Genomic DNA, 26797 nt, shown 5'->3' on the forward strand with positions numbered 1-26797 from the left:
GTCAGTCTGTCTCTTAAGGTTTTCAATGGATTCCATGAGGCCCACCCATATTATGGAGGGTTGACTGCTTTACTCAAAGACTACTGATTGAAATGCTAATTGTATGTAAAGATGACCTTCACAGAAACACCTGGAATCATGTTTGACCAAATATCTGTGTACAGAGGCCTGGCCAAGTTGACATCTAAAATGAAGCTTCACAGGAAGTGTCAGTGGAATTGGGCTTAGAACAGCGGTTCTCAACCTGTGGGTCGCGACTCCGGCGGGGTCACCTAAAGCCATCGGAAAATACATAATGCATATCAGGTATTTACATTCCGAATCATAACTGTAGCAAAATTACAGTTATGAAGTAGCCACCAAAATTATTTTTTGGTTTGGGGTCACCGCAACATGAGGAACTGTATTGCGGGGTCACGGCATTAGAAAGGTTGAGAACCACTGGCTTAGAAGAAGACATTGGTTGTTTTTGGGGGGGGCAGAGGCAGAGAGAGTTAGAGAGAGGGACAGATAGTAAAGACAGGAAGGGAGAGAGATGAGAAACATCAATTCTTCGTTGCGGCTCCTTAGTTGTTCATTGATTGATTTCTCATATGTGCCTTGACGGGGGTGGGGAGGAGAGGGGCTACAGCAGACTGAGTGACCCCTTGCTCAAGCCAGTGATCTTGGGCTCAAGCTGTGAGCCTTGCTCAAACCAGATGAGCCCTCGCTCAAGCTGGTGACCTCAGGGTCTCAAACCTGGGTCCTCCACATCCGAGTCCGACTGTGCCTCCACCTGGTCAGGCAAGAAGACATTGGATTTTGATAAGTGAATCAAGACGGTTGGAAGGGAAGGCAGGCTAGGCCAGGGGCTGTAAGCCTGTTTCTCTTCGACATGCCTTAAAGGTAAGGTAACTCCTATCAGTAGCAGAAATTCACTTTAGGGGTGAAGGCGGAAGATGTAGAAGCAGAACATTCTAGCGAGGAAGTTAGAGGAGAGGGAAAGTGTAGTGTAAACTCCTCAAGGGTTTTCTGGAACGTGGTAGGGAGCAGCTAATTGTAGCAGATAGACCCATGGGGTTATATTTTGGCCTCATTCCTTCACTCCTGGCATAATTGTACAAGCTGCCTGCCTGCTACAAGCCAGTTTCCACTTCTATAAAACAGAGATGATGGAGTTTATTCTTCCCATCCAGCAACACAGATATAACTACTGGTTCAATTGAGAAGGCCAGGGACCAGCAGCTCTGCATTGCTTCTGGTACTCCTGGTAACGTGCTGTATGACCTTGGGGAAACCAGTTAGCTTCTCTGTTATACTTTCTTAATCTGTTTAATAATTTTCTCCTTTACCACACAGGTTGAAATTTTCTATCTTAGAGGTATAATGAAATCCTTTGGCATAATTTTGATTTCTTAGAAGAAATAATTTTTTGAAGTTTAAGGTTTTCTTGTTACTATTGGGTCACAGGTTCCTGGTATGAAATCTTATTCTATATCCTAGAACTAAGTTATGTAATTTTAATTTGATAATCCTTATTATAAAATTATTGATTGATTTTTAGAAAGAGAGGAAAGGAGAGAAAGAGAGAAACACCGATTTGTTGTTCCACTTATTTATGTATTCATTGGTTGATTCTTGTATGTGCCCTGACCAGGGATTGAACCTGCAACCTTGGCATATCGGGATGATATTCTATCTGGGTAGCTCTCAACTGAGCTACCCAGCCAGGGCTTACTTTGGTGACCCTTAAGGAAAAATATTATCTTCTAAATCTGGATTGCCCAATATTTTCATTACAAAGGACTCACATTTACTTCTCATCATAAAAGCCTAGATTTTGAAAAAAATATATCTGCCTTTATTACTTTCTAAACATATTTTATCGTACAATACAACCTATTTATCCTCAGCATGGAATAACTAATGTAACTTAGCACAGTTTTACATAATTAATATTTTAGTTAACTTGAGTAGCCATTATGGGTAATGTGCCAATTAATTGAAAATTTCCTTCATTCATGTATTCATGTACGTGCTATGTGTTTAGTATTTGTCACAGTATCTGCTTTATGTTAGGAATCCTCCAGTTACTGGAGTTACAGTTGTGAACAAAACAGACAAAATCCCTGCCCTCATGGTCACATTTTTGAAGTGTAGTAGTTTATAAATGTCTTCTTTCATATCTATAACATTCAGGTTGGGAATTATAAGAGCATACGGTACCTTAGTTATCTGAGTGATTAAAATCAGATTCCAAATTGTATTCTCTAAAAAAGTTGTGAAGCGATGTTCTTCAGTCCCCAAATAATGGCTTATTTTTATGCAATAATTATTACCGGTTCCTTCCATAGAGAAGGTGATAAACATCAGAAGACGATAGCTATCTATATAAAGATGCATATGATAAACTGTAGAAGAGTCCACTATGTTTGATCGTTTTTTTATATGCTTTTTATCAATTTCTCCTTTAGACTTAGCTTAAATCTATGATCATGACTTTAAATGAGGAAGTCAGCCTGTCTATAAGCACTGACATTCTTTTATATAAGAATTGTTGAAAGTTATAAAGAATATATTAACTTGAGAAAGTGGTGACTTAGTTCTGTGTGGAACATGTACAGGACTTCGTTGCTGGTGTAAAGATGATGGGGCTCTAGGTGAATTTTCATATAAACAGTAAAATACAAATGACAGAAAATGCATGGACTAGTAACTATTAATTACAGAAACTTGTTTTTCCTCCCTGATCTTCTTAGTGCATGTATCTTGGTCAAGTGATGCTGCAAAGACCACTTCTAGCCATTATTTTTTAATTTGATGATGGTGCTATTTTTATTTATTTATTTATTTATTTATTTATTTATTTATGTCAGACAGAGAGAAGGACAGATAAGGACAAACAGACAGGAAGAGAGAGAAATGAGAAACATCAATTCTTTGTTGTAACACCTTAGTGGTTCATTAATTGCTTTCTCATATGTGCCTTGACCGTGGGCCTTCAGCAGACTGAGTACCCCTTGCTTGAGCCAGCAACCTTGGGCTCAAGCGGTGAGCCTTGCTCAAACCAGATGAGCCCGCGCTCAAGCTGGTGACCTTGGGGTCTCGAACCTGGGTCCTCCACATCCCAGTCCGACACTCCATCCACTGCACCACTGCCTGGTCAGGCTGATGGTGCTATATTTAGAAGTATGACAGTTTTACAATGAGGATCAAGTGGGAAGTATTCATGAGCTGGGCTTTTCAGAGATTTTGCCAAAAACTGGGTGAGGGCAGTGTTTCATATTTCATTTCTCACCCCTGTTCTTTTGCTCACTCCACATTTGCTCCACAGGCCCTCTGTCCATTCTTTTTTGTCTTCTTCTTTTCCAAGTGAGAGGAGGGGAGATAGAAAGAGACTCCCACATGCTCCCCAAGCTGGATCCACCTGGCAGCCCCCATCTGAGGCTGATGCTCTGCCCATCTTTGGCCTTGCTCGCAACCAAGCTCTTTTTTTAGTGCCTGAAGCAGAGGCTCCATGGAACCATCCTCAGTGCCCAGGGCAGGTGTGCTAACACTAATCAAGCCATGTCTGGGGGGGGGAGGGAGAAAGAGAAGGGAGAGAAGGAGGGCTGGAGAAGCAGATGGTCACTTCTCCTGTGTGCTATGACCAGGAATCGAACCCAGGACAGCCACACACCAGGCCGATGTTCTACCACTGAGCCAACCAGCCACGGCCATCCTCTGGCCATTCTTGATCTGAAGTCAAAATTTAGATAATAGAAAACGGGAAAAAATATCTATGAACTTCATTCTGTAAAGGCATTTCTTTATTAGAAATCCAAAGCAGCCTGACCAGGCAGTGGCACAGTGGATAGAGTGTCGGACTGAGATGCGGAGGACCCAGGTTCGAGACCCCCAAGGTCGCCAGCTTGAGCATGGGCTCATCTGGCTTGAGCAAAAAAAAAAAAAAAAAAGGTCACTGGCTTGAACAAGGGGTCACTTGGTCTGCTGAGGGCCCACGGTCAAAGAACATATGAGAAAGCAATCAATGAACAACTAAGGTGTTTATTGCAATGAAAAACTGATGATTGATGCTTCTCATCTCTCTCCATTCCTGTCTGTTCCTATCTATCCCTCTCTCTGACTCACTCTCTCTGTCCCTGTAAAATAAATAAATAATTAAATAAATAAATAAAAAGAAAGAAAGAAATCCAAAGCAGAGGATTTGGGGGACAAGAAAGAAAAAGAAGAATAATGATGAGAGAAGGAATGCATTGCTATATAAAAGAGACCACCCTCCCTTCTTTAAAAAGATTGGATCAAATGTTTGACTAAAGTGATTTAATGAACTCAATAAGTTTTAGTGAAAGATAATCTGCTTATAAATGTTTAACCAATAGTTAAATTCATTTTCCTCCAATCTATTTGTTAAGAAGCCGTTTGCCAATTTTCCAAAATGAAGTCTTTATCTGAAAATTTTATTTTGGTTGCTCAAGCCAAACATTTGGCAGTCACCCTGGAATTCTGCCTTTCTCAAACGCCCCATGCCCAACCTTCAAAGTCTGTCTGGACTCGATTTCCTTCCGCACCCACTGCTGCTTCTCTAGCTCGGTCCCAGCCATTTCTCCTGAATGCGGTCCCTGTGTCTGCAGCAACAAGCAGTATCCTTTTAAACCTTTGTCAGTTTATGTGGGTGCTGAGGCTGCTTTGCTCAGCACCCTCCACTGGTTTGCCATCTTACTCAGGAGCATCAACCTCCCTGTACCTTACCCTAGCGGGACTCTGGGATCTGTCCTACTCCGTGCCTTTCCCTCATCACTCCCTCCCTGCCTTTTGTCGTCTTACTCATTCTTTGCTACGCAGGCTTTCTTGACATTCTTCAACCCCTACCACACGCTTTCCTGCGGGCCCTTGTATCTGCTGAACTAGACCATTCTTTCCCCAAATACCCACGTGGCCCGGTCCTTGTTTCTATCAGATCTTGGAGTTCTCGGTATCAGTGAGACCTTGCTTGACCGCCTCCCACTTTGTTACTCTCCATCCAGACCTCTCAGCTGATTTTATCTCAGTCCGTTTACTTCCTGAGTTATTGCTTCATGTCCCCACTGGAACGGAGGTCCCTTGAACGAGCTTGGGGACTGGGGTTCTTCAGTTCACTGCTACCTCCCTAGTGCCGAGAGCAACTGCTGGCGTGTTGTGGGTGCTCACCAAGTTTCGGTGAATGGATGAATAATACACGGTCGCAGATGTGTACTAGTATCTTTCTAATATTTTACCAGTAAATTGGATCTAAGGTGGTTTAATTTTTAAGAGGTTAAGAAATCATCACAGTAATAGAATTTAATAGCTTTTATAATGATTTCTAACCAATAGATTTTGTGCTGGTCTCATTAACATATGAAAATAGAGGAGGCCATATATTCTCTGCAGTCCTAATTTTTAGGAGAAGCCTACTAGGCTTTTTGTTTATGGGGGAATTTGAGTACTTACTTAGTCTTTTTCTGTAGGAATCATGTCCTTTGAGCATGGCTGTATGCCCGGCGCAGTACTTAGATGTCCAGCACTGGTACCCTCTCTTGGTTTTATGCCTGTTGAGTTCTTGGTTCCTAGGGAGGCATGTGCTGTGTTCCCACTCTGGTTTCTAATGAGATCTTTTTCAGTTCTTAAACACAGAATAAAAAGGAAGACTGTGTTTATAGCAGCCTTCTCTATAAAACGGAGGTAACGAGGGATTTCTCTGATGTGGGATTACAGTTCTCTGCTTGACAGTCCCCCTTCCTTTTGGGCTTCTTTTTACCTGTATGTAGCCCGTTGTCACCTGGGGTCATCATTTCACTCTCTGGGAAATTGCGCTTTCTACCTTAACGTTTCCTATGGATTGCTGGTGGTAAAAGATTGCCTTGTGGAGAGGGGGCCAGTTAGCAAAGTACAACTCTAAAAGATGAAAGGACATCCAAAATTATTTAAAATTGCATTCAACAAAAGGAGGCTGTAGTCCTCAAGCCCCAGAAGGGGTTTGAAAGGAAGAATTCTGGAGAGACATTTTCCATGCCTGAGACGATCAAACACAATTTTGGCAGAAATCACAGCCTAGGAAGATGCTGGATTCTTGGGCAGTGAGATGTTTGCTGGTTTGGTATTTTATCTTTGGCAGTTGTGTCTATACTTGATAGTCTCAACTGTTTTTGAGGATTCTGCAAAAGAAAAGTAGTCATTTCTAGCCGTGAAAATTCAGTCAATGGTCAGTGGATTCATGTTGTAATATGTTTACAGCCATCTGTAGTCTTTTTCTTCCTTCCAGTTTTTCCTTTGAGATTTATACTCCAGACTTATAGAAACTACAGAGAAGACAGAACCAATTGACTACACAGGCACAATGTTGTAATGAAAGATCCTTTGAATAAAATAAAAAAAGTTGGCATGTCACCTTGCCTCTCTGAGCCTCTGTTTCCTCACGGGTAAGTGGGAAATTGTAGTGACTCTCTCAGAGGGTTGTTCTGAGTATGAAACGACATGGATTATGACACAGGAGAACACTTGGAAAACAAGTCTATGAATGGAAAGCACTCTTATTATTGAGGATTATTGGATCTTCTGGTTTCTTTCTTTCTTTCTTTATTTCTTTTTGTATTTTTCTGAAGCTGGAAACGGAGAGGCAGCCAGACAGACTCCCGCATGCGCCCGACCGGGATCCATCTGGCACGCCCACGAGGGGACGATGCTCTGCCCATCCGGGGCGTCGCTCTGTCAGGACCAGAGCCACTCTAGTGCCTGGGGCAGAGGCCAAGGAGCCATCCCCAGTGCCTGGGCCATCTTTGCTCCAATGGAGCATCGGCTGCGGGAGGGGAAGAGAGAGACAGAGAGGAAGGAGAGGGGGAGGGGTGGAGAAGCAGATGGGCGCTTCTCCTGCGTGCCCTGGCCGGGAATCGAACCCGGACTCCTGCACGCCAGGCCGACACTTTACCACTGAGCCAACCGGCCAGGGCCTCTTCTGGTTTCTTAACATTGAAAGAAACTGATTAAAATTTCAACTGTGGAGAATTCAAGTCTTCTAAGCTTTTGATAGACAAGTGGTACATTTTTATTGTTTCTTCTGGAGTACCCTAGGAGCAACGTAAGGTTGCTTTCAGCTAGTCTGTAATTACCCAGCTATACATAAGGCCACATATATGGCTGCCATGATGTAAATGTAATGATGCTCTAATGGAAATATATGGTGAAGGCCTACTGTGTGCTAGAGGTTGAGGGGAAATTCAGAGCAAAAGGAGCTTTTAACATAGCCAAGGAAGCAAAAGAGGTAGATGTAATTAAGCAAATTGCCTAATCAGTACAATGATAGAGTTACAAAAATGCACTGGGAACATGGAGGATGGAATGAATTAGTCCAATTCAGTGACTGGAGAAAAGTGTTACCTGGAGTTTAGGTGATTTGGGATTTTTTTTTCCTGATGAGTCCAGTATTGTTCTATGCCAACTATTTGGGTAGCTAAATCCCCCCCCCCCCCAAAAAAAGGCATTCTTCTTACCCACTGGGTTTCTCTGAGTCAGTAAACGGTCATAATGCTTTTTGCATAGATACCAAGTCTAGGGTCATTTACTGGGTCTGTGAATTATTGAACAAAATGGATGGTGCATGCCCTCAAGCTACGTATGGGCTTCATAGGGGTGGGTGGACCTACACTAGAAATACATCAACCGCCAGTGTTGAAGTGCTGTGATTGGGAGAGGTTGGATATGGATCTCACTGGCCTGTTGACAGTGGGGTGGGAAAGGGACAGTTGTTTCACGACAGGTCCATACACTGACAGGTCATGCAGCCGGGTCTTACAGTATGTCCTCTATTTCTGACGTTAGGGTAGCAATAGCAGCTGTTTTGTTATTTCTGATGAACAGCCCATTCAGCTAATGTGGGTTTTTTTCCTGTTGATGATTTAGAATATACTTTTGATACAGTCCTTCTTTCACTCCTCAGGCAACTTTAAGCCATAACTATGAGAAAACATGCATTTGGTGACTAAGAGAGCATGGGCTAAGTGGGCACCTGCCGAATTTAAGCACTAAAAAGCCTACAGCCCAGTGATGAAAAATATTTAAAACTTAGACTGGTCAGTAAGTAAAAACCAGCAGCCGGAGTGTAAAATCAGGTTTGGGCCGCTCTTAGTTCAGGATGTACTTTGGGTGGGGTCCTGGTTTCCATGCCAGAGATGCTGGAGGGAAAGTTGTAGATGGTTGCTCACAGGTGGTACTGAGTGTCAGTGTCCAAAGACGGGACAGACGGAACACAGATGGAGGAGTCTCAGCCTATCACTGTGAACAGAATAAAACAACGATCACAATCAAGGGCAGATCATTCTCTTCTACACTTATATTAGACTGCAGGTCCTCACAGCTTGAAGACATTCCTTTGGCCTGCCTTGTCACTTGCCTTTTGGCCAACAGAGAATTGTAGGTTGCTTCTTAAGTCCAGCAGCTGTGTAAGAATTGGGTAGACCAGCACATCCCATTTGTAAGAGCTGATGAAGGCCTCTGCTTTGTGCTGTCCTGCTCAGATGGTAGGAAACTGGCTTAAAGAAGATAGAATCCTAGTCCCCAGTGGGCTTTCCCTTCATCAGCACCTACACTGAGTTTTCTGGTCAGCAACAGTGGTCAGATACCCTGTATATCCAGCCTTCCGATTACTGTAGTCTGGGAACTTCTATTTCTCTGAGTCTAAGTATATATAATTGATGAGTGACTTTCATTCCATCATTCATTCGTCAAACATTTGTTAAGCGCACAGTCGGTATTTCCTGCTCATTTCTAGGACACGACCTCATCTACAGAAGAGGTGGCTTCTTTCAGCAGTTGTTCTCTTGTGAGAAGGTAGGAGCTACCTTTAATTAGGAATGACAAGGAAGGACTCATGCCTGTCCACGGAGATGCTCCTCTTGCCTTGTATTTGTTGATTTTTACTGGTTTTCTCCGTTGGACCGGGCACATTGCTAACAATAGTACTGTTCTCCCATCTGCCAGCTCACCAGATTTTGAAGGCTATTATGCAAACTTCTTAGCCACAAACCTGGCTCCTTACCAGGAAGACAGATCGTTAGGCTTTGACTCACCCAGCTTCCAGATGTAATCTAAGCTCCCTTTCCCACAGTGGAGTTGTAGGTACTATTAAGAACACATAATGTTCAGGGCAGGCAGGTATGTGGTCTGAGCCGATGAATCGTCCTAGTGTAAGAGGCAGCGTCTCCATGTTGTGCCGTGGTAACGTAGTGGAGGGGGCTTTGGCCAGGAGAACCCACATGGAGCCTGTTCCTCCTTGATCTGTGCCCCATTTGCCCACCACACGGGTTTATTTCGTGCTGCTGTTGATCTTTGGCTGTGATTCATCCCCTAGTTATTTCTTCCCTGCTGGTAGCTCAGAAAGCAGTTTACATCATTCACATGTAAACAAATGGTCCACACTGAAGGAGTATTTATTTCTTCTTGGTAAGACCATTTTTTTTAGAACAGTTTTAGGTTTACAACAAAATTGAAGGAGAGTTATAGAGATTTTCCATATACTCTTGGCCTCCCCTCCCCCACACACATAGCCTACCCCGTTATCAATACCCTTCACTAGAATTCTCTCCAGGGATGACCTACGTCGACACAGCATGATTACCCTAAGTCCATAGTTTACACTGTAGTAGTAATATGTACAAGCCTTGGTATTGTACATCCTATGGGTTTAGACAACTGTATGTTATACAGCCATCATTATGATATCATGCAGAGTATTTTCAGTGCCCTAAAAATCCTCTGTGCTTTGCCTGTTCTTCCCTGAACCCCAATTCCTGGAAACCACTGAGCTTTTTACTATCGCTATATTTTTGCCTTTCCCAAAACATCATATATATAGTTGGAACCGTACAGTAAGTAACCTTTTCAGATTGGTTTCTTTCACCTAATAATATGCATTTAAGGTTCCTCTATGTCGTTTCATAACTTAATAGCTCGTTTCTTTTTAGAAGAGGGTCTATCAACTAACTGGTGGAGTGGGTTTGGGAAATGTTACGAAAGGAGATGAATTTCAGCTGAGCTTTGAGGGATGAGTAGGTGATCCTCCAAACGGAAGAAGGTGGGCAAGAGCGTCAGACAGAGGAAATGGTGAGGAGGTGGAAGGGGCGTGGTAGGTGTTGGGACACAGAGCGTATTTGCCACAACTCAGTATATGGCGTGGGGCGAGGCAAGAAGTTAGAAAGTTGTTTGGAGTGGACCATGAAGACTGTGGTGTGCTGTATCAGGAGTCTGAACTTTTCCTCGATTAGGGTTATTGGAAGTTTTGTTTCCTTGAAGTAATATTTATGTAACACTTACCATTTTAAAGTATCCGATTCAGTGGTTTTTAGTATATTCACTAAGTTGTGTAACCATCCCCACTGCCTAATTTCAGAATGTTAGCAATCATTCTCCATCCCCCACTATACCCCAGCCTCTGGCAGCCACGAATCTACTTTTGTCCGTATGGATTTGCCTGTCTTAGACATTTCATAGAAATGGGATCAGACACTGTGTGACCTTTTGTGTCTTCTTTTACTTAGCGTCATATTTTCAGAGTTCCTTCACGTTGTAGCATGTGTTAATACTTCATGCCTTTTTATGACTAGTTAATATTTTTTGTGTGGACAGATCACATTTTGTTCAGAAGTTGATAGACACTTGGAGTTGTTTACCCTTTTTTTCCCCCCTGTTATGAATAATGTTGCTATTCGTGTACAGGTTCCTGCATGAACATGCATTCTCAGTTCTCGTGAGTATATACCTGGGCGTGGACTGACTGGATCACGTGGTAACTCCATATTTAACTTTTTGAGGAACTGCCAAACTGTTTTCCAAGTCCCTGGAGATTTTTAAGACAGAGCAAAACTGACTTAGATTTTTGATTTTTTAATATCATAATCTTGAGGACAGTGTTTTCTTTTGAGGCTAAGTCTTTCTGCTCTTGATGCCATGTTTTTCTGGCTCAGGACATCACGGATGTGAAACCGGTTGAGTCTTTTTTGTCGCTGGGAGTGCTGTAAAGGAATCTGTACTCCAAACCACAAGAAGGGACAGAAAGAAGGGATGTCAGGGTAGCCTCTCTCCCTCTATGATGTATTGTAGAGAATGAATTTTTCTGTTTTAGAGAGAACCCTGATTAAATGATAGGCTGTCATTAGGGAGTTTATCGTACTTATAAACTATACCTGGCTTCCCTGTAATTTGTTATAATTAATGCAAGAGTTCAAGAGCAGAAAGCCAGGATCAGGTTGTGGCATGCTTCTCTCTCTTTTGCAACACCTTGCTATCATTGGCCTTTTTTCACTAGTCGTTAAGGCCCGTGTGTGTTTACGTGTATTTAAACAAACATCATCCTTTTTAGGAAAGAATTGCAATCCTTTGACTCATTGAAACTCAAGGAGTCTCAGTGAGAAGTTAGGTGTCCCTGGCAAGATAAGGTCTCGATCGATGAATGTTGAAAACTTCTGGAATTGAACTTCTGCCAAGACAGTCTTGTCTGTATGTGGTTACGTGTGTGCATGTGTTTATATTTTCACACATGCACATGTACTGGCTTGTGTGAAAAGGGCCAGAAGAAAAACTTTCCCTTTTAAGGTGATCATTGTCGAGTTATAGTTTTAGCCTTTTCTCCCCCCTCCCCCCCTTCCCCTGTTGGGTGATTTCAGTTTTGCATAGTTGCAGGAGGGCTGGCTTTGTCGTTTGCTTGACAATGCTGTTATTATTGACTGTCAACTGGAACATTCATTAACTATAAAAGCTTGTAGATAGTGCATGGGCCAGATCCCAAACACCTTATTATACCAGAATAATCACAAATGGCGAATCTTCCCAGGGGTTTTGAGGCTAGAGGGACGGAGAGAGGGAGGGTGGTTCGGTTGGTTTATCTGGCTGCGTGCCTGCGTGCGCACCGTTTATCTGGTCCTGGCAGACAGAGCCCAGGGTGGGCCGCTCTGTCCATTATCTGCATTTACAGCCGTGAACACCCTCTGGAATGGCTGGAATGTGCTGTTTCTCTCCTGTTGGTATCTCTGTCCATCTAAGAGTTAAAGTTACATCCATTGCTGCCCTGTGCCCGGGAATTCTAGAACAGCATGTTCTCGGTCCCCTGTTTTCTGTCTTTCATGGTAGAGAAATGTGTACATTTATATATCCCCCCCCCCCAATATCATATCAACCAGAAAGCAATGTGAGTGCTTTGATATGTACTTCACTGGCCTGGGGAACTGGGTACCAGTATGTTCTAGCAAAATCCTTTGAATACTGCTGATGGGGAAGGAAGTTTTCTAGTGAAGAACAGGCATTTAAAGTCTTCCCCTTTTCTTAACAACAATGATAAAACACTCTCTCCCTCTCCCTCCCCCTCTCACCCCGGTACCTATATATATCTAAGGGTGATAGTGATATGCCCCCTCTCTCTAACTGTTATATCCCTACTGACCATGCACATGGGAAGACATACGTTGGTTTGGCTGACCTTGAAGTACAGAGGAGGGCGAGGCAGACTGAGCTGTCTGGTGGTAACAGTGATGCTGCAGGTCCATAGTTAGCGTGCACGGTGCCCTCACTGGCCTCCTTTTAACTATGAAGAGGCGTTTCTTCCTGTCCCAGATCTCTTTGGGCAGTGGGGGTAGAAAGGGGAATGCGTGGGTGATGAGCTGATGATCAACTTCATCAGGTGTTAAGGTAGCAACAGAAGGAGGTCTGGCTAGCTTTCTTGGGGTCCGTAATATGGAAATATCTTTACTTAATGCCAGAGTTGGTCGAGACTGTGTTAGACAGTGATGAACTTGCTGTTTATTTGTAAAAATCTACATTTGGAAATACATGCACTTACGGGCCCAGTCTGTACCTGCTTCTGGGCATAGCCTCTCCTTCTAGAGAGGAGCCTCCAGCCAGAGCCCCCAATGTCTAGATTTTACTCTATCCCTCTCTGCGTCTTATAAAGCTGATAACAAGAAGTTAGAATACATAGCTCAGTTTTCTTTCCCTTCATCTTCCTTTGGGGGAGGAAAATGAAATATCCCAGAAGCTGTTGCTGGAAGAAGAACAGATCTGAATAATCCATGGGCCCTAGCTTCCCTTATCAATGTTTACTTCAAATGCAATGGCCCAGACGTCCAAATGGGGGTGAGGAAGGGCAGCTTGGTTATTGAATTCCTTCCTTTGAAGCACTAGATCATAAAAATCACCAGGTAGTGGTGTTTTTCTTTTCATTTTGTTTTTAGACTTCATTGAAACTATTGACTTGCCTCTGGCCTGTAAGTCACATCCTACTCTTATCACCTTTGGGGGGAGGGGGTTCCCTGCAGAAAAAGAGCACCGAGGTCTGGTCTGGCCCTGCCTTCCAGGAGCAGTGTTATCTTGGGTGAGTCATTCTCCCTCAACACTGTTTCCTTCTGTAAAAATGAAAGTGTTGGACTCTTTGCAATCCTATGTATGACTCCAGACCTCTCGTGTTTTGAAAAACAAAGGCTTATTTCTTGCCCTCCTCACGTGTCTGCTGTGTCCACTGTCGTCTGTCCCCGGAGCCTCAAGCTCACTGAGCTGAAGTCCCTGCCCGGACACCACAGCCAGTCTCGGGGTGGGGGGTGGGTGGGCAAGTAGATGGGTGCCAAGCACGCGCTCAATCAGGAGGCTGCGGCCCGGTAGTGCCATATGTCACTTCCACCCCCATTTCATGGACCCCAAAGCTAGTCAGAGTTAATGAGGTAGGCAGGCATGGCCCTGTTGGAGGGGAGGCTCCATGGAGAACAGCGGCAGATGTTTGGAACTAATAATATTCTCCTCCCACCTTTCTGTCTCCACTGTCCCGACTTCTGCTCAGGATGTTGACTCCTTGGGTAGAAGCATGACCACAGTCTAATCTTAAGTCTTTCATATTTTCCTGGCTAGTCCCTGTTCCAGGCACTTCTACCGAAGTAGACTTGAAATGACAACCATCTCCCCATGTATAAGATGTACCTTTTTCTGAAAAATTTGGGGTCTAAAAACTGGGTGCATCTTATACAGTGGTTGTCGATTTTTATACTGGCGTTTCCTGCTTTTTTGCACTTGTTTTTGCACTCATTGCTGAAGACAGTGATTCGTCATCAGACACAGATGAGGACAAGCTAATGGATGGGAGTTTTGACAGTGATGAGGAGTTGTATGCATTTGTAAAGCCAGTATCTACGGCCAGGGCCACCATCAGAGCAGCCTTCTGGCCTATGCAGGTTCGCATTGGATTTGGACAGTCGGTAAAGAAACAACGGAGCCAAGAACTGATGGGCCTTCATCTTTAATCCTAGCTTGCACCCGGCGGGCAAGTAAAAACACACACTGGGCTCCAAAACCCAATCACATTCAGTGCTCACAAAGCTACTGATTTATCCGAGTTTCCTAGAATCAAAGGTTTCTAGCTCACCAGCCTTATTCTCCTCAGTTCCCCATCTCCTTCCTTATCCCAGATACAAACTCTGTACAAACTGGCATCTCACTCAGCACTCCGCCATCTTGGCTGCTTTTCCTGGCCTCCTTCCGCTGCTGGCTCTACTTTTCTACTTTCTCTGCTCTCTCATGCTAACCTCAGGAACCAAGAGGGCAAGCTCTCGTTCCGCCCCCATTTTATATTGTAGCTTCACAACCTCTAATCCAATATACAAAATAGGGAAGTCTCCAATACAAAGTCACTTCTCCGAGGCATGATTGGATTGTACCGCCCCACATCAAAAAGGGTGGGAAAGGCTTAATCCCAAAACCAAGCCCCAGGCTACAAGGATTCTCAACACACATTAATATCACCTGGGCAATGGCCTTCACGTGGGTAACGTCACCTTTAACAAAGTGAGCATAATACATTTTATCTGCCCAACAGCATTTTATGATGAATAAAACTTGAGTTCAATAACTTTATGTAATACATTTTTTTTTTCAAATTTCAGGCCCCCAAATTAAGGTGTGTCTTATACATGGGATCGTCTTATACATGGAGAAATATAGCATTTTGCTCGTGAGAAGGGTAGAAGAAATATTTTAAGGGCAGTATGTACCCAGCCTCCGAGTTCCTCACGTTTCACTGGGGGTTCTGTGGTTGCACAGTCTATATACCTTTCAGAACACCACGTGTAATGCCTCAGTCCAAGAAGGATTAACAGGCCTGCTTGTAAAATGGAGTTGCGAAAGTGCTTAGATGAATTCCTCCCATGTGAAGTGAAGAGAGATTATAGGTCTTATTATAGGTCTTAGCAGTGCACCTGTAAACATTAAAGGTCATGGTATGGAGAAGAATTTGGGGAGTTTTTAGTACCACCTGGTATGACCTTTTTTTAAAGCGTCCTTTTTCAAATCATTGGGGGGGGGGGAGAGGGAGTGTTGGGTGGATAAGATGTATTATGCTCACTTTGTTAAAGAGGCCGTTGCCCAGGTGATATTAATGTGTGTTGAGAATTGTTGTAGCCTGAGGCTTGGTTTTGGGATTAAGCCTGTCCCACCCTTTTTGGAGTGAGGTGGTACAATCCTATCATGCCTCAGAGAAGTGACTTTGTATTAGAGACTTCCCTATTATGTATATTGGATTAAGGGTTTGGATTTCTACACTATAAAATGGAAACGGAGCGGGAGTTTGCCGCTCTTCGTTCCTGAGATTATCATTAGAAGAGAGAGCAGAGGAGAGCAGAGAAAGGCCACGTGGAGGAGGCCAGGAGAAGCAGCCAAGATGGCGGAGTGCTGAGTGAGATGCCAGTTTGTGTAGAGTCTGTATCTGGGATAAGAAAGAAGATGGGGAACTGAGGAGAATAAGGCTGGTGAGCTAGAAACCTTTGATTCTAGGAAACTCGGATAAATCAGTAGCTTTGTGAGCACTGAATGTGACTGGGTTTTGGAGCCCAGAGTGTATGTTTTTACTTGCCCGCTGGGTGCAAGCTAGAATTAAAGACTATAGCCCATCAGTTTTTGGCTCCGCTGTTTCTTTACCGACTGTCCGAATCCAATGCGAACCTGCACTGGCCGGGCTGCTCTGATGCTGGCCCTGGCTGTGGCTTCTGGCTTTACAGGGAGGAACATGGAAAAGTCACTTATATTTTTTGAGATTGGGTAGAAATACTTCAGATAGATGTGACTGTCAGAGTCCAGTTGTAATGCTTGATAGCCCTAATTATCAGGAAGGCTTTTCTGTTTCACCCCTAGAAACCTGCATTTAGTCCACAAATTCATCCTCTCTATAGCTTCAGAAACAAAACAAATAACTTTGAAAATAGAAATTTTATCTTTATTCAAGGGCATAGTTGTGTTCACGAATTCTTAGAGGGAGAGCGGACTTCTAACCTCACACCACTCATTGGATCTCAGCAGTCAGATGATTTCTGGGTCTTTATGTTAAATGTTTTCCTTGTGAACTTGAGTGTTTCAAAGAGGATCCCTTTGGAAAGTTGGCAGATGTTTACTTTCCTGGCACGAAGATTAGGTTTTTTCTTTTCCCCTCCGCCCAGTGCTGTGACAGGGTGGAGTGTACTTCCATGAAATTGCATGTTTCCAAAATAGGTCCGCTCTTACATTTCACCGCTGTTAGAATCGAATTGCTAATCAAACATAGAGCAAAACCCAAGCATGCCAGAAATAGAATTTCAGCTCATTGTAGTCTTCATCTAGGGTAGCATTGTTTTATTTTTTGAAAGTGCCTTTTGAGAAAAAAATGTAGCAGATAGTTTCCAGAGTGGTCCAGATTTTGTTCTCATTTCTGCAGCCTGGTGTAGTCAGATTCCCAAGCTCAAGTGGTAATCACACCGTGTCATTAATGCTGCTTGGATTCTCTCGTTGTCTGGGCGGCCCCCAGGGAAGGACAGTGCATTCCTGAGCTTCTCGGTCTGTGTCCCAGCACAAACCTACATCCAGACTAAGTGGTCAGGAGCAATCCTGGTGTTCCTTCCGAATCGGGAGGCATTCACTGTTGCTGAGGATGGGATGGATCTGTGACAGGATGTGCTTGTGCTTTATGGAAGTGACAGTTGCCAAGGGAAGTTGAGATCCACAGGGCGAGAACTCTAGAATTTTTGTTTTTACTGGATCCTGTGGATTAATTTCGTTGATGATCTGTTCCCAAAGGTATCAGCTGATCATTTTTACCTCCAGGGTGACATGTAAAAAGGGCTCTAGCTATGGCAGATAATGTCAGGATAACACCTTTAAAAAATGTTTTACTCATTGGTTCTTACAAACGGGACCCTTAACAGTGCTAGAGAGAGACAGATGACAGCAGTGGTCAGGAGATGGTGCACACCCTCGCAAGGCAGACCGTCCCAGACCTTTCCAGCCGGTCTCTAGGCTTCTGGCTGATGTATACGGACAGGCAGTGCTTTGTAAGTATGTCATATACATTAATTTATGTAGTCAAAGGATGTGTACTGGAAGTAACAGTGTCTGTCCAGTAGTGAACCCAGTAAAACGATCGTGAACATTTTAGTTGAAAGAGGCTAGGAGTAGGAAAAATAGGTGGTTTTTCTATTCTTTTTTTTTTGTATTTTTCTGAAGCTAGAAACGGGGAGAGACAGACAGACTCCCGCATGCGCCCGAACGGGATCCATCCGGCACGCCCACCAGGGGCAACGCTCTGCCCCTCTGGGGCGTCTCTCTGTTGCGACCAGAGCCACTCTAGCGCCTGGGGCAGAGGCCAAGGAGCCATCCCCAGCACCCAGGCCATCTTTGCTCCAATGGAGCCTCGGCTGCGGGAGGGGAAGAGAGAGACAGAGAGGAAGGAGAGGGGAGGGGTGAAGAAGCAGATGGGCGCTTCTCCTGTGTGCCCTGGCCGGTAATCGAACCTGGGACTTATGCACACCAGGCCGACGCTCTACCACTGAGCAAACCGGCCAGGGCCGGTTTTTCTATTCTATGTTAAGTTGGACTAAAAAGGATTTTTAAATGACTCCTGGTGTTGGTCCTCCTGACTTGAGAGTAGGTTTTTCCCATCAGAGACTGACATGGCGGTCTCTGCCCTGTCCAAGAGACTCAAGAGGGAAGCAGTAGAGATTATACTGGAGGGAGCAGAAAACTTGATTATTCCCTCAAATAGGCATTAGGTCACTGTGTCAGGATATCTGTATCAAGCACGAGCCAGCGATAATTAGTTCTCAGGGCTGATTGCTTCTATTCGAAGGAATTGGGCTTTGGGTCACTCGAGCGTGCCCTTGACTGACATGCCGAAGTTAAGATGACGAGAGAGTTATGGTCACCAGGAGCAAAAGGGTTGTTAGTGTTTGTCAGACATTAGTGCTTGGAAGAGTCTGGCTGTTGTAAGGGTGACTGTTTTAAGAGTATGGTCAAAGGAAGGGAAGTCCTGGGAAATCAAAGTTTGGAGCAAGGAGATTTCTAAGTGTTTAGGTCATTCCAAGAGTGCAGTTTTATTGGCAAGGAAACAATACAGTGTGTTAGCTGCTAAAGCAGTGGTCTAGTCTGAGGTTTGATGTTATGCATGGACACATTCTGTCTGTCTGCAGCTGGTTGGTTTGAGAATGCACTTGGGGTTGGAAGGCTCAGGATTGCATTCAAATTGGTTTTTCTGAGTCACGGACCTTGTTGGGTGAGCAGAACTCCAACTCTTTAGCCTATGTGTGGTCAACTCTACCAAACTTTTGAGTTAAAAAAAATAGTGTTGTGCTCCCAGACTTTCTTTTCAGGAAGCACACTGTTGACTGTGGCCCCAGCAGCTGTGTTGTTGGGGTTGCCCAGGCTTGGGGGAGCATTTTCATTCTTGCTCTCTGTTGTGAAGAACTAGCGCTTATCAGTGGTCATCCTGCTGGCCCACAATGACACGGTTTGGCGAGAATGCTCTCAAACTCAGAATGAACGGGATGTGGCACCTGCCACATCAAACGGGAGTAAACACAGGCAGAGGTCACTTCCCATCTTTCAGAGAGCTGACCTTTATCAACATCACCTGTGGATCCTGCTGGGGACACTAGGGTTGACATCTAGAGACAGCAGTGTGGTGGGAATATATTCCAAATATGTGTTTTTGAAGGTTCTTTGTTGCTCTGTCCCCATGAACCAGGTATCAGTATTACCTACAAGTCAAAAAAGACGTGCTGGAAGGGCGTTTGCGGTGCACCTTGGAGCAGGTGGTCCGGCTGGCCGGCCTCGCTGTGCAAGGTAAGATGCAGCGATGACCGGAGGGGGAACTCCCATGTTCTGTTTGATACTGGCGTTGCTGGCCTCCCAGGGGGAGAAAGTGAAATTTACATAAAGGTCCCTTAATAACTCTCCCTTTTCATTTTGAGTTATCCCACGTGAAAACTCCCGAGTCAGCGACTTTGGTGGCAGCTTAGTGGCGTTCTCAAAGCTGTTTGCACATTGCTCATGCTTGTATAATCTTAGCTTTATTTGAAAAAAAAAATTGCAACTTTCATCCTGCCTTTAGTTAGAGCAACATTTCAGGGTTTGTGGAATGTTCTCCCAGCATTATCCCACTGCCCAATGTGGCCATATTTTGTGGTTTTATGCTACAAAATGTGTGATTTTCACATCAGTTTCAAGTGTGATCGCTTTAAACGTCGTAGTATAATTCATTCTTATACCGTTAGGGAGAGAAATTTAAGAGGCACAGTTGTAATGTGAAACAACAAACTGTGTATTGGATTACATTTATCTTTTGATCTATCCTACTTAGATATATCAGACAGATATTTTTTATCTTCTCTAAATTGTTACATATATTTCTGCATATATTTATATAACATGTTACATAATCTTTTATATGTTATTTCCACGCTGCTCTTTATTGAGTGATAGCTTTATTGTCTTTAGTCATATTCAAAACAAGAAAGAAACTTTTTAAAAAGAAACCTGCTTTCCTTTCATTCAGTATTTCTATTAAAGTCAGCTAATGTCCAAATGTAAGCCTGTTAGTCCTGTCATGTGAGCTGTTATTTTAGAAGCTGTGAACTGAACTTCCCATCCCAAACTCTGAACTGCAGGTGAATCTTTCGGATTTGGAAATGTCTGTAGAGGCAGACATTTGACCCCTTTCATTCCAGGTTCTTAGCAAGTTAGCGATTTTCGCTGGCTATACAATTCCTAGTTCACTTCTATTGTTACCCAGTGGATGGAAGAGCAGAAAACATGTTGTACCCCATCTGTCTACTTAAAGACCAGAAAAGGAAGGAATAGTGCCCAGAACAATGTAACAGAACAATCTGTGGTTATAACAGAAAATCATTAAAATAATGGGAAAAGGCACCCTCAGCAGGGAGAAGAGAGAGAAGATCCAATATGTCCCTCATCTGCAGATGAGAGCTTTCACCTTTTAAAAAGCTTTCTTTTCTGTTCCTTTTCTTCACTCTCTTTTTCTCCCTCCCACCCTTCTTTAGTCATGGGGCTTCTTGCAGGCATCCTGGGTTCGGGAAGACACTGTGATAGCTTTGAGGATAAAGGAAGTTGGTGAACTTTGAACTCCCTTCTCATTGGGTCCTTGAAGCTAGCTCTTCAGCCTGAGGAAGCCTGCTCTAGCTGTAATATCTGTCAAATCGTTTTCCCGAGAGCCTTATTGGGCAGTTAAAAAGTCACATCAACAAAGATCTAAGTCAGGTTGAGATGTGACAACTGATGACCAAACTTGAAAAGAGGCAGAGCGCGTGGTCCTTGCCCTTCCTGAAGGCCTCACCTCGTTGGTAGTTCGTCCTGTGTATCTTTCCTTCCTGACGATTTCCCTCCACGGGCCTTCTGTGTGGCTCCTGGCATCCTCTCTCTCGTTATCCTAGTTACCTGAATCCATGTCTATCTGGTGCTAAATCTTCTGCATGAAATGAAATATCATGCTGCTTTATTTCTTTTCTTTTCTTTTTTGAGAGTAAGTGGGATTAGAAGCAAGAGCTTTATAGATTGATGATACAAGCTCACTGTGTTCATTTGTCATGGGCTCACCCATAGCACATGAGATGAGAACAGGACAAAACAGAATTTCTGGCATCTTGTACCCGGTGAAGGTGTTTAGTAGAAGGTGTAAAGATGTGCAGGGTTGCTTGCCAATGGTGATTTACAGTGGGAATTTCCAGCTGCGAATATGTGAAGAGCCAGAAGATGAGTTTGGCGCTACAGTTCTCTGAGTGAACCTGGAATTAGAAAGTCCCCTTGGCAGATATTCGTAAGGTCTGTGTTGATGCATATTTAACAAGATGAGTATAGGTTAGGTTTAAATTTTAAAAATAGCTTAGGAGTCACTTTCAGATTTCCCCCTTTCTAGAAAATCGTGTAGCAGTGCTCACACGCTGGTATTTGCAGTATTGCTAAGTAAACATGCTAACGATATCAAACACATCTTGGCACTGTCGTATTTCGTGATAGGGCCGAAATAGGATGACGTGGGAAGAACTAATGTGGTGATAAGTACACCCTGTTTGTTCTATCTTTATTTTCATATAAAAAAATGAAAGTATTCCCCCTCACCCCTTCTCTTCTTTTCAGCTGATTTTGGAGACTATAACCAGTTTGATTCTCAAGATTTCCTCAGAGAATATGTCTTGTTTCCTATGGTGAGTATAATTTCCTTTTTCTTAATTAATTTCCTACCTTCTCTGGATGCTTAATGCTTTCCTTTGGAAATGTCAGAGACTTTCCACACACATATTTCCTGGGGAGGAAAGTCCATGAATTTATAAAGAATGGACAGGTTTTGTAAAACACTGAAAAAGTAGTGGTGCCCCCCCCCACACACACACACAGATACCAATGCCGCCACCACCACAACCAGTGGCGCCGCCACCACAACCAGTGGCGCCACCACCACAGCCCTCCAGTGCCAGGGCTCTCCTCCGTTCTGTGTACATCAAACTTATTCCCAGAACAGAGCCGTTGTACTTGGGTTCCCTCTGCCTGGAGTGCTGTGCCCTAGGTCCTCCTATGACGTGTCATTTGGATCTTCATTGAACTGCCACCTCTTTAGATGGGACTTCTCTTTTCCTTGACCACCTATGAGATGCACTCCGGCCATCAACCATGTCCTGCTAAATCACCTTTGCTGTGTGTACTTCAGAGTGCTCCGTATCTGAACTGGCTTGCTCTTTCTCGCTCCCCCCGCCCTCTCCAGCTAGAAAGGGGTCCCCAAACTACGGCCCGCGGGCCACATGCGGCCCCCTGAGGCCATTTATCCGGCCCCCACCACACTTCCGGAAGGGGCACCTCTTTTATTGGTGGTCAGTGAGAGGAGCATAGGTCCCATTGAAATACTGGTCAGTTTGTTGATTTAAATTTACTTGTTCTTTATTTTAAATGTTATATTTGTTCCTGTTTTTTTTTTTTACTTTAAAATAAGATATGTGCAGTGTGCATAGGGATTTGTTCATAGTTTTTTTTATAGTCCGGCCCTCCAATGGTCTGAGGGACAGTGAACTGGCCCCCTGTGTAAAAAGTTTGGGGACCCCTGAGCTAGAATGTCCGCTTCATGCTCCTAAGCTGTCTTGTCCACTTCATGCTCCCTGTCTTGTCCACTGTTGGCTGGCATTTGGCCTGTGCTCATAAAAGTTCATTGAATGAGTCATGAAGTAAAATGTCTGTTCCTGGGTTAAAATAGGGATGAGGCTGGGTTTTAATCCCTGAGGAATTTGATTTGTTTAGGTTTTGGTAGCTTTGGGATAAATGTGAAGAGTTTTAACAAGGAAGGATTAAAATAGTTGCAAAGCCCGGTTAGGGAAGAGCTCTGCCCAGCCCAAAGTTCTGGCTCTGATTTTGGAAATCATCATTATTCAACCTATTGTTGTGATCAACTGTTTGGCCCAAAGCACTGACTTGGGTAATGAACCCCCGAGGGATGAAGTTATCCAAGAAACAGTACTTGTTCTCAGGCAGACAATGGAGTGGTTGAGTCAATCAGAAGTTGGCAGAATCCAAGTGTATTCAAGTACATAGGGATTTTATGTGGGGAGAGGGTTTATGTGTTTGGGGGATTACTGAAGGGTTAAGGCAGAGGTTGGGGACCTATGGCTTGCGAGCCAGATATGGCTCTTTTGATGGCTGCATCTGGCTCACAGACAAATCCTTAATAAAAATAATAATAACATTAAAAATATAAAAGATTCTCATGTATTATAATCCATTCATTTCCTACCGCTCATGTTCATGGTTGCGGGTGGCTAGAGCCAATCACAACTGTCCTCTGGGACAACACCAAATTTATATTGGATAATGCATAATATACACGGGTCGTTGTATGGCTCTCACGGAATTACATTTTAAAATATGTGGTGTTCATGGCTCTCTCAGCCAAAAAGTTTCCTGACCCCTGGGTTAAAGGCTAGTGGTATGTGAGCTGTGTCTTAACGGATGGGCAGGACTGCAGAGAGGAAGGGAACAGGATGACATAGAGAAAGACAAGGAAGCAAGGTGGCATCAGTGATTGGGTAAGAGTCAGCTAGCCAGTCTGACTGTCACTAAGGCGTGCAAGAGGGGACCTGACGGTGGCAGATGAAAAATCTGAAGAATTAGATGGTGTGGGCTCCATCAAGGGGGCTGCCAACCCTACACTTTGAGAAATGCTGGAGTAGAGCAATGAGACCATTTGTGGGAGTGGGTCAGACGAGAATCTGTTGTGGGGTTCTTGGCAAGAGACATGAATTAGGTGTTAGCAGTGAAGATAAAAACAGGGAAGCAAAGCAAGAGATGTTCTAGAAGTAAAATGGGCAGAACTTGCCATCTAACCAGCCGAGACTGTCTCCTCTGGGCTCTGAGCAAATTAGATCTTTCTACAGCCTAGGTTTTACTAAATCTCAGCATGGACAAATATTGATGATGTTATTCTTGGATCTAAAACTTCCCTCATCGGGATAGTAGCTCCTAGTGACCCATGGCTATTTTACATTCAAATTTAAATTAATTAACAGTTAAATAAATTTAAAATCCAGTTCCTCAGTTGCATTAGCTGCATCTAAAAGGCACCCAGGAGCCTTGTGTGACCATGGCTGCTGTGGTGGACAGCGTGGGTACAGGGCATTGCCATCAGCGTGGGTCGTGCAGCTGGGCTGCGCCCACGGTGATGTGGCAGGACCTGTCAGTGTCTGTGTCTGAGTCGCGAATGTTCGTAGGCTTTTACCATCTGTCGTGTATCATCAACACTCCCCACCCCACCCCCTGGACACATTGTGGCCTGTGGTCAGGAGGTTCTGAACAGAGGAGTCAAGCATTCTGTCTGTGCCCATATCCGGCCTGTGCCACTTACTGGCTGTATGAATTTGGGCAAGTTATTTAACCATTTTTCACTGAAAAGTGAGGATCGCCAACCTGATTTGATTGTGCGGATGAAAGGAGAGAACGTGTGTGAAGCACTTAAGTTGGCACATGAATTCACAGTAAGTGTTTAGTAGTCGTCATCTGCGTCACATTATTATCAGCATCATCATGGTGACAGCTAGCATCATCTATTGTGCGGGGACAGGGATGCTGAAGAGTGGCCTTCCCCGGTTACAGTAAGGTGTGCATCTTCAAATGTCAGCAGACAGAGGGCAGGCAAATGGTACGCACGATCATGAACCAGCTCTGCATGACTGTAGGCTCCTGTCTGACAAGAAACTTACACGTTGTATATTGAGTGGAGTTTAATAAACATTTGTGGAACGATTATTGTATGTTCAGAGCTTATACTCTCGCCTTGGATGAAAGTCCTATGATATATAGCCCCGGAAATGATATGGAAAAGAACAGATGACCTTGAGTGCCTCGAATCCCCTAGAGGGAGGGAGACAAGGACAGAGGGTACCGTGAATGTATAAATAACTGTAAGAAAGCTGTAGGCACACTAGGTAAGGGCTCCAGAAGAGGCGCCGAGCAGGTGTGGGGGGCCCAGAGGAGGACCTGTTTACTTCCAGCTTGGGGGAATGTGGAATCTGCTCGGGGGACGATAGCTGGGAGGGCTCCTAACGGGCAGGTGACATTTCACATGATGTGATATGATGGGTCGGGGTGGTTCTCCCCAGAGACGTCGGCGTTAAGTGCGAGTGATGGAAGCTGTCTGTCTCGGAAAGAGTCCTGAGCCCCTGGGAGAGGGGGTCCGGAAGGGAGGGTGGGGTCACAGCGCAGTGGTCTGAATACCAGGCCCAGGTGCCATCCTAATTGAGAATTGAGGAGGCGGTGGGGAGCCATGGCAGGTTGTAACATCCTGCTTGGTTCCACTAGGCTTTCAAAGAGAAGAATGCATTCCTTGGCTGGGGGAGGGAAGACGGGATGAATGGCTGTGTTTGATCTTAGAAAGCAACCGAATTTGTCAAATGGCATTTCTGCAGCAGAGAAAAGAACAAAGTCAAACACACAGGGCGCCCCGCAGGTGTGCGGCTGTGTACAGGCATGCACGCTGCTGCCATTTTTATTCGCGCAGGCCGCTCTCACTGTCTCCGTGGCGGGGCACATACCTCAGGGAGGCCCTGGACGCCCACCGAGGCTGTTGAGTGAGGACAACGGCAGAAAGGTACCAGTGGACGTGTTCTTTCAAAGAGAAAAACAGGTTTAAAGGAGCACTTTTTGATTTTCACTTAATCTTTTATTTTTTTCTTTTATGGCTACTTGCCTTTGATTAGCTTTTCAAAGGTCGTATTTGGTCATTACTACTACTCAATGCCTAGATGCACACAGATAATCTAAGCCATGTGGCATCTTTGCTTATTTCCGGTCATGGCCTTGAGTCATTTCAGTGGACGGCTAAGCAGGAAACAGGCGAGTTAATCAGTGAACACGTGAAAAGTAAGAACTGCTAGAAATTCCCTCCATCTCCCTGGTTTCTCATGACTGTCCACAGAGCTAAAGAATTTCCTGTATCCAGTTACATTCCTATGTTTCAGCTCTTAAAAAGTACTGATTCGTCACACTTTCATAATTTGAGATGCGATAGTTGTAGTTTTGAAGTATACCTTTTTGGGTGTAGTGTTTCATTGATGAGAAGTGGTTAAATGAGAGGTGGTCTTTCTATAAATGGTATTTTAGAATCTAGGGAATGAGGTATTTTTGGATGTTTTCTGCCCACACATTGCCCACATACCCCGACCCCCAATGTTTGGATGAGCCCCAGACGGCCTCACTGAGACGAACACCACAGGGCCTCTTCTGACACCCCCTCTGGAGCTCAGAGGAAAATGGTGCACATCTCCGCTTTCCTCGGTATGGGAGGAGGGAGGGGTGGAGGCAGCTGGCCCCATGGCTTGAGCCTCCCAGGCCACCAAAGCTCTGGAATCATGTCAGTCAGTGTCTCGGGAACCGATTGCTCTGGTGTCTCCATCTGGGATTTATTCCTCCAGACTCCATCTCTCTCCATTGCAGACAGAGCTTTGCTGGGAAATGTTTATCGAGTCCTGTAAGTACACTCTCCATCATTGAAGGGGTATTGGGAAGAGATGTGTGCAACTGGTTTTAACCCCATAGGAGCTGGTGCAGTCACGTCTGTGAGCACGTGTGTGTGCGCGCGCGCACACACACACACACACACACACACACACCCATCCCAGAGGCCTGAGATTCAGTTGGTCGGGATGCTAGTTGGTTAGCTCTACAGCTAGCTGTTCCCTTACAGAGTTCCCCTGAGGCACGGGAGCCTCCCTGGCCTCTGGCTCCAGGACTCCATCACAAAATACATCTGACTGAACAGGGCTGCTAGCAGAGTTGTGCAGTGGAGGCGTGCTGGGCCCATACGTCTGACTGAGCAGGTGGCTCTGACTTGGTTTGCTGGTATTACAATGGGGACAAAAAGGCCGGGCACAGTTGCTTACTGGGCTCAGCTTTTGAAGGGATGATGGTCTGGAAACTCATCTGCCTTATCCCCGGTCGTTAAAAACATGTATGTATGATACTTAGCATTTTAAATAAAAGT

At 44.5% G+C, this 26797-nt stretch overlaps 1 protein-coding gene across 6 annotated transcripts in view; it reads left to right on the forward strand.

Moving 5' to 3' along the window:
* PTPN14 (protein tyrosine phosphatase non-receptor type 14) overlaps positions 1-26797 on the forward strand; it is a 172624-nt gene that overhangs the window by 102148 nt on the left and 43679 nt on the right. For all 6 annotated transcript variants that reach the window (XM_066261371.1, XM_066261369.1, XM_066261367.1 and 3 more), the window contains 2 exons: positions 19010-19107; positions 21418-21485. In XM_066261371.1, coding sequence (XP_066117468.1) covers positions 19010-19107; positions 21418-21485 — 166 coding nt within the window. The remainder of the gene's footprint in view (positions 1-19009; positions 19108-21417; positions 21486-26797) is intronic.

Source organism: Saccopteryx bilineata, chromosome 2 (assembly GCF_036850765.1).
Source record: "Saccopteryx bilineata isolate mSacBil1 chromosome 2, mSacBil1_pri_phased_curated, whole genome shotgun sequence".
NCBI lineage: Eukaryota > Metazoa > Chordata > Mammalia > Chiroptera > Emballonuridae > Saccopteryx > Saccopteryx bilineata.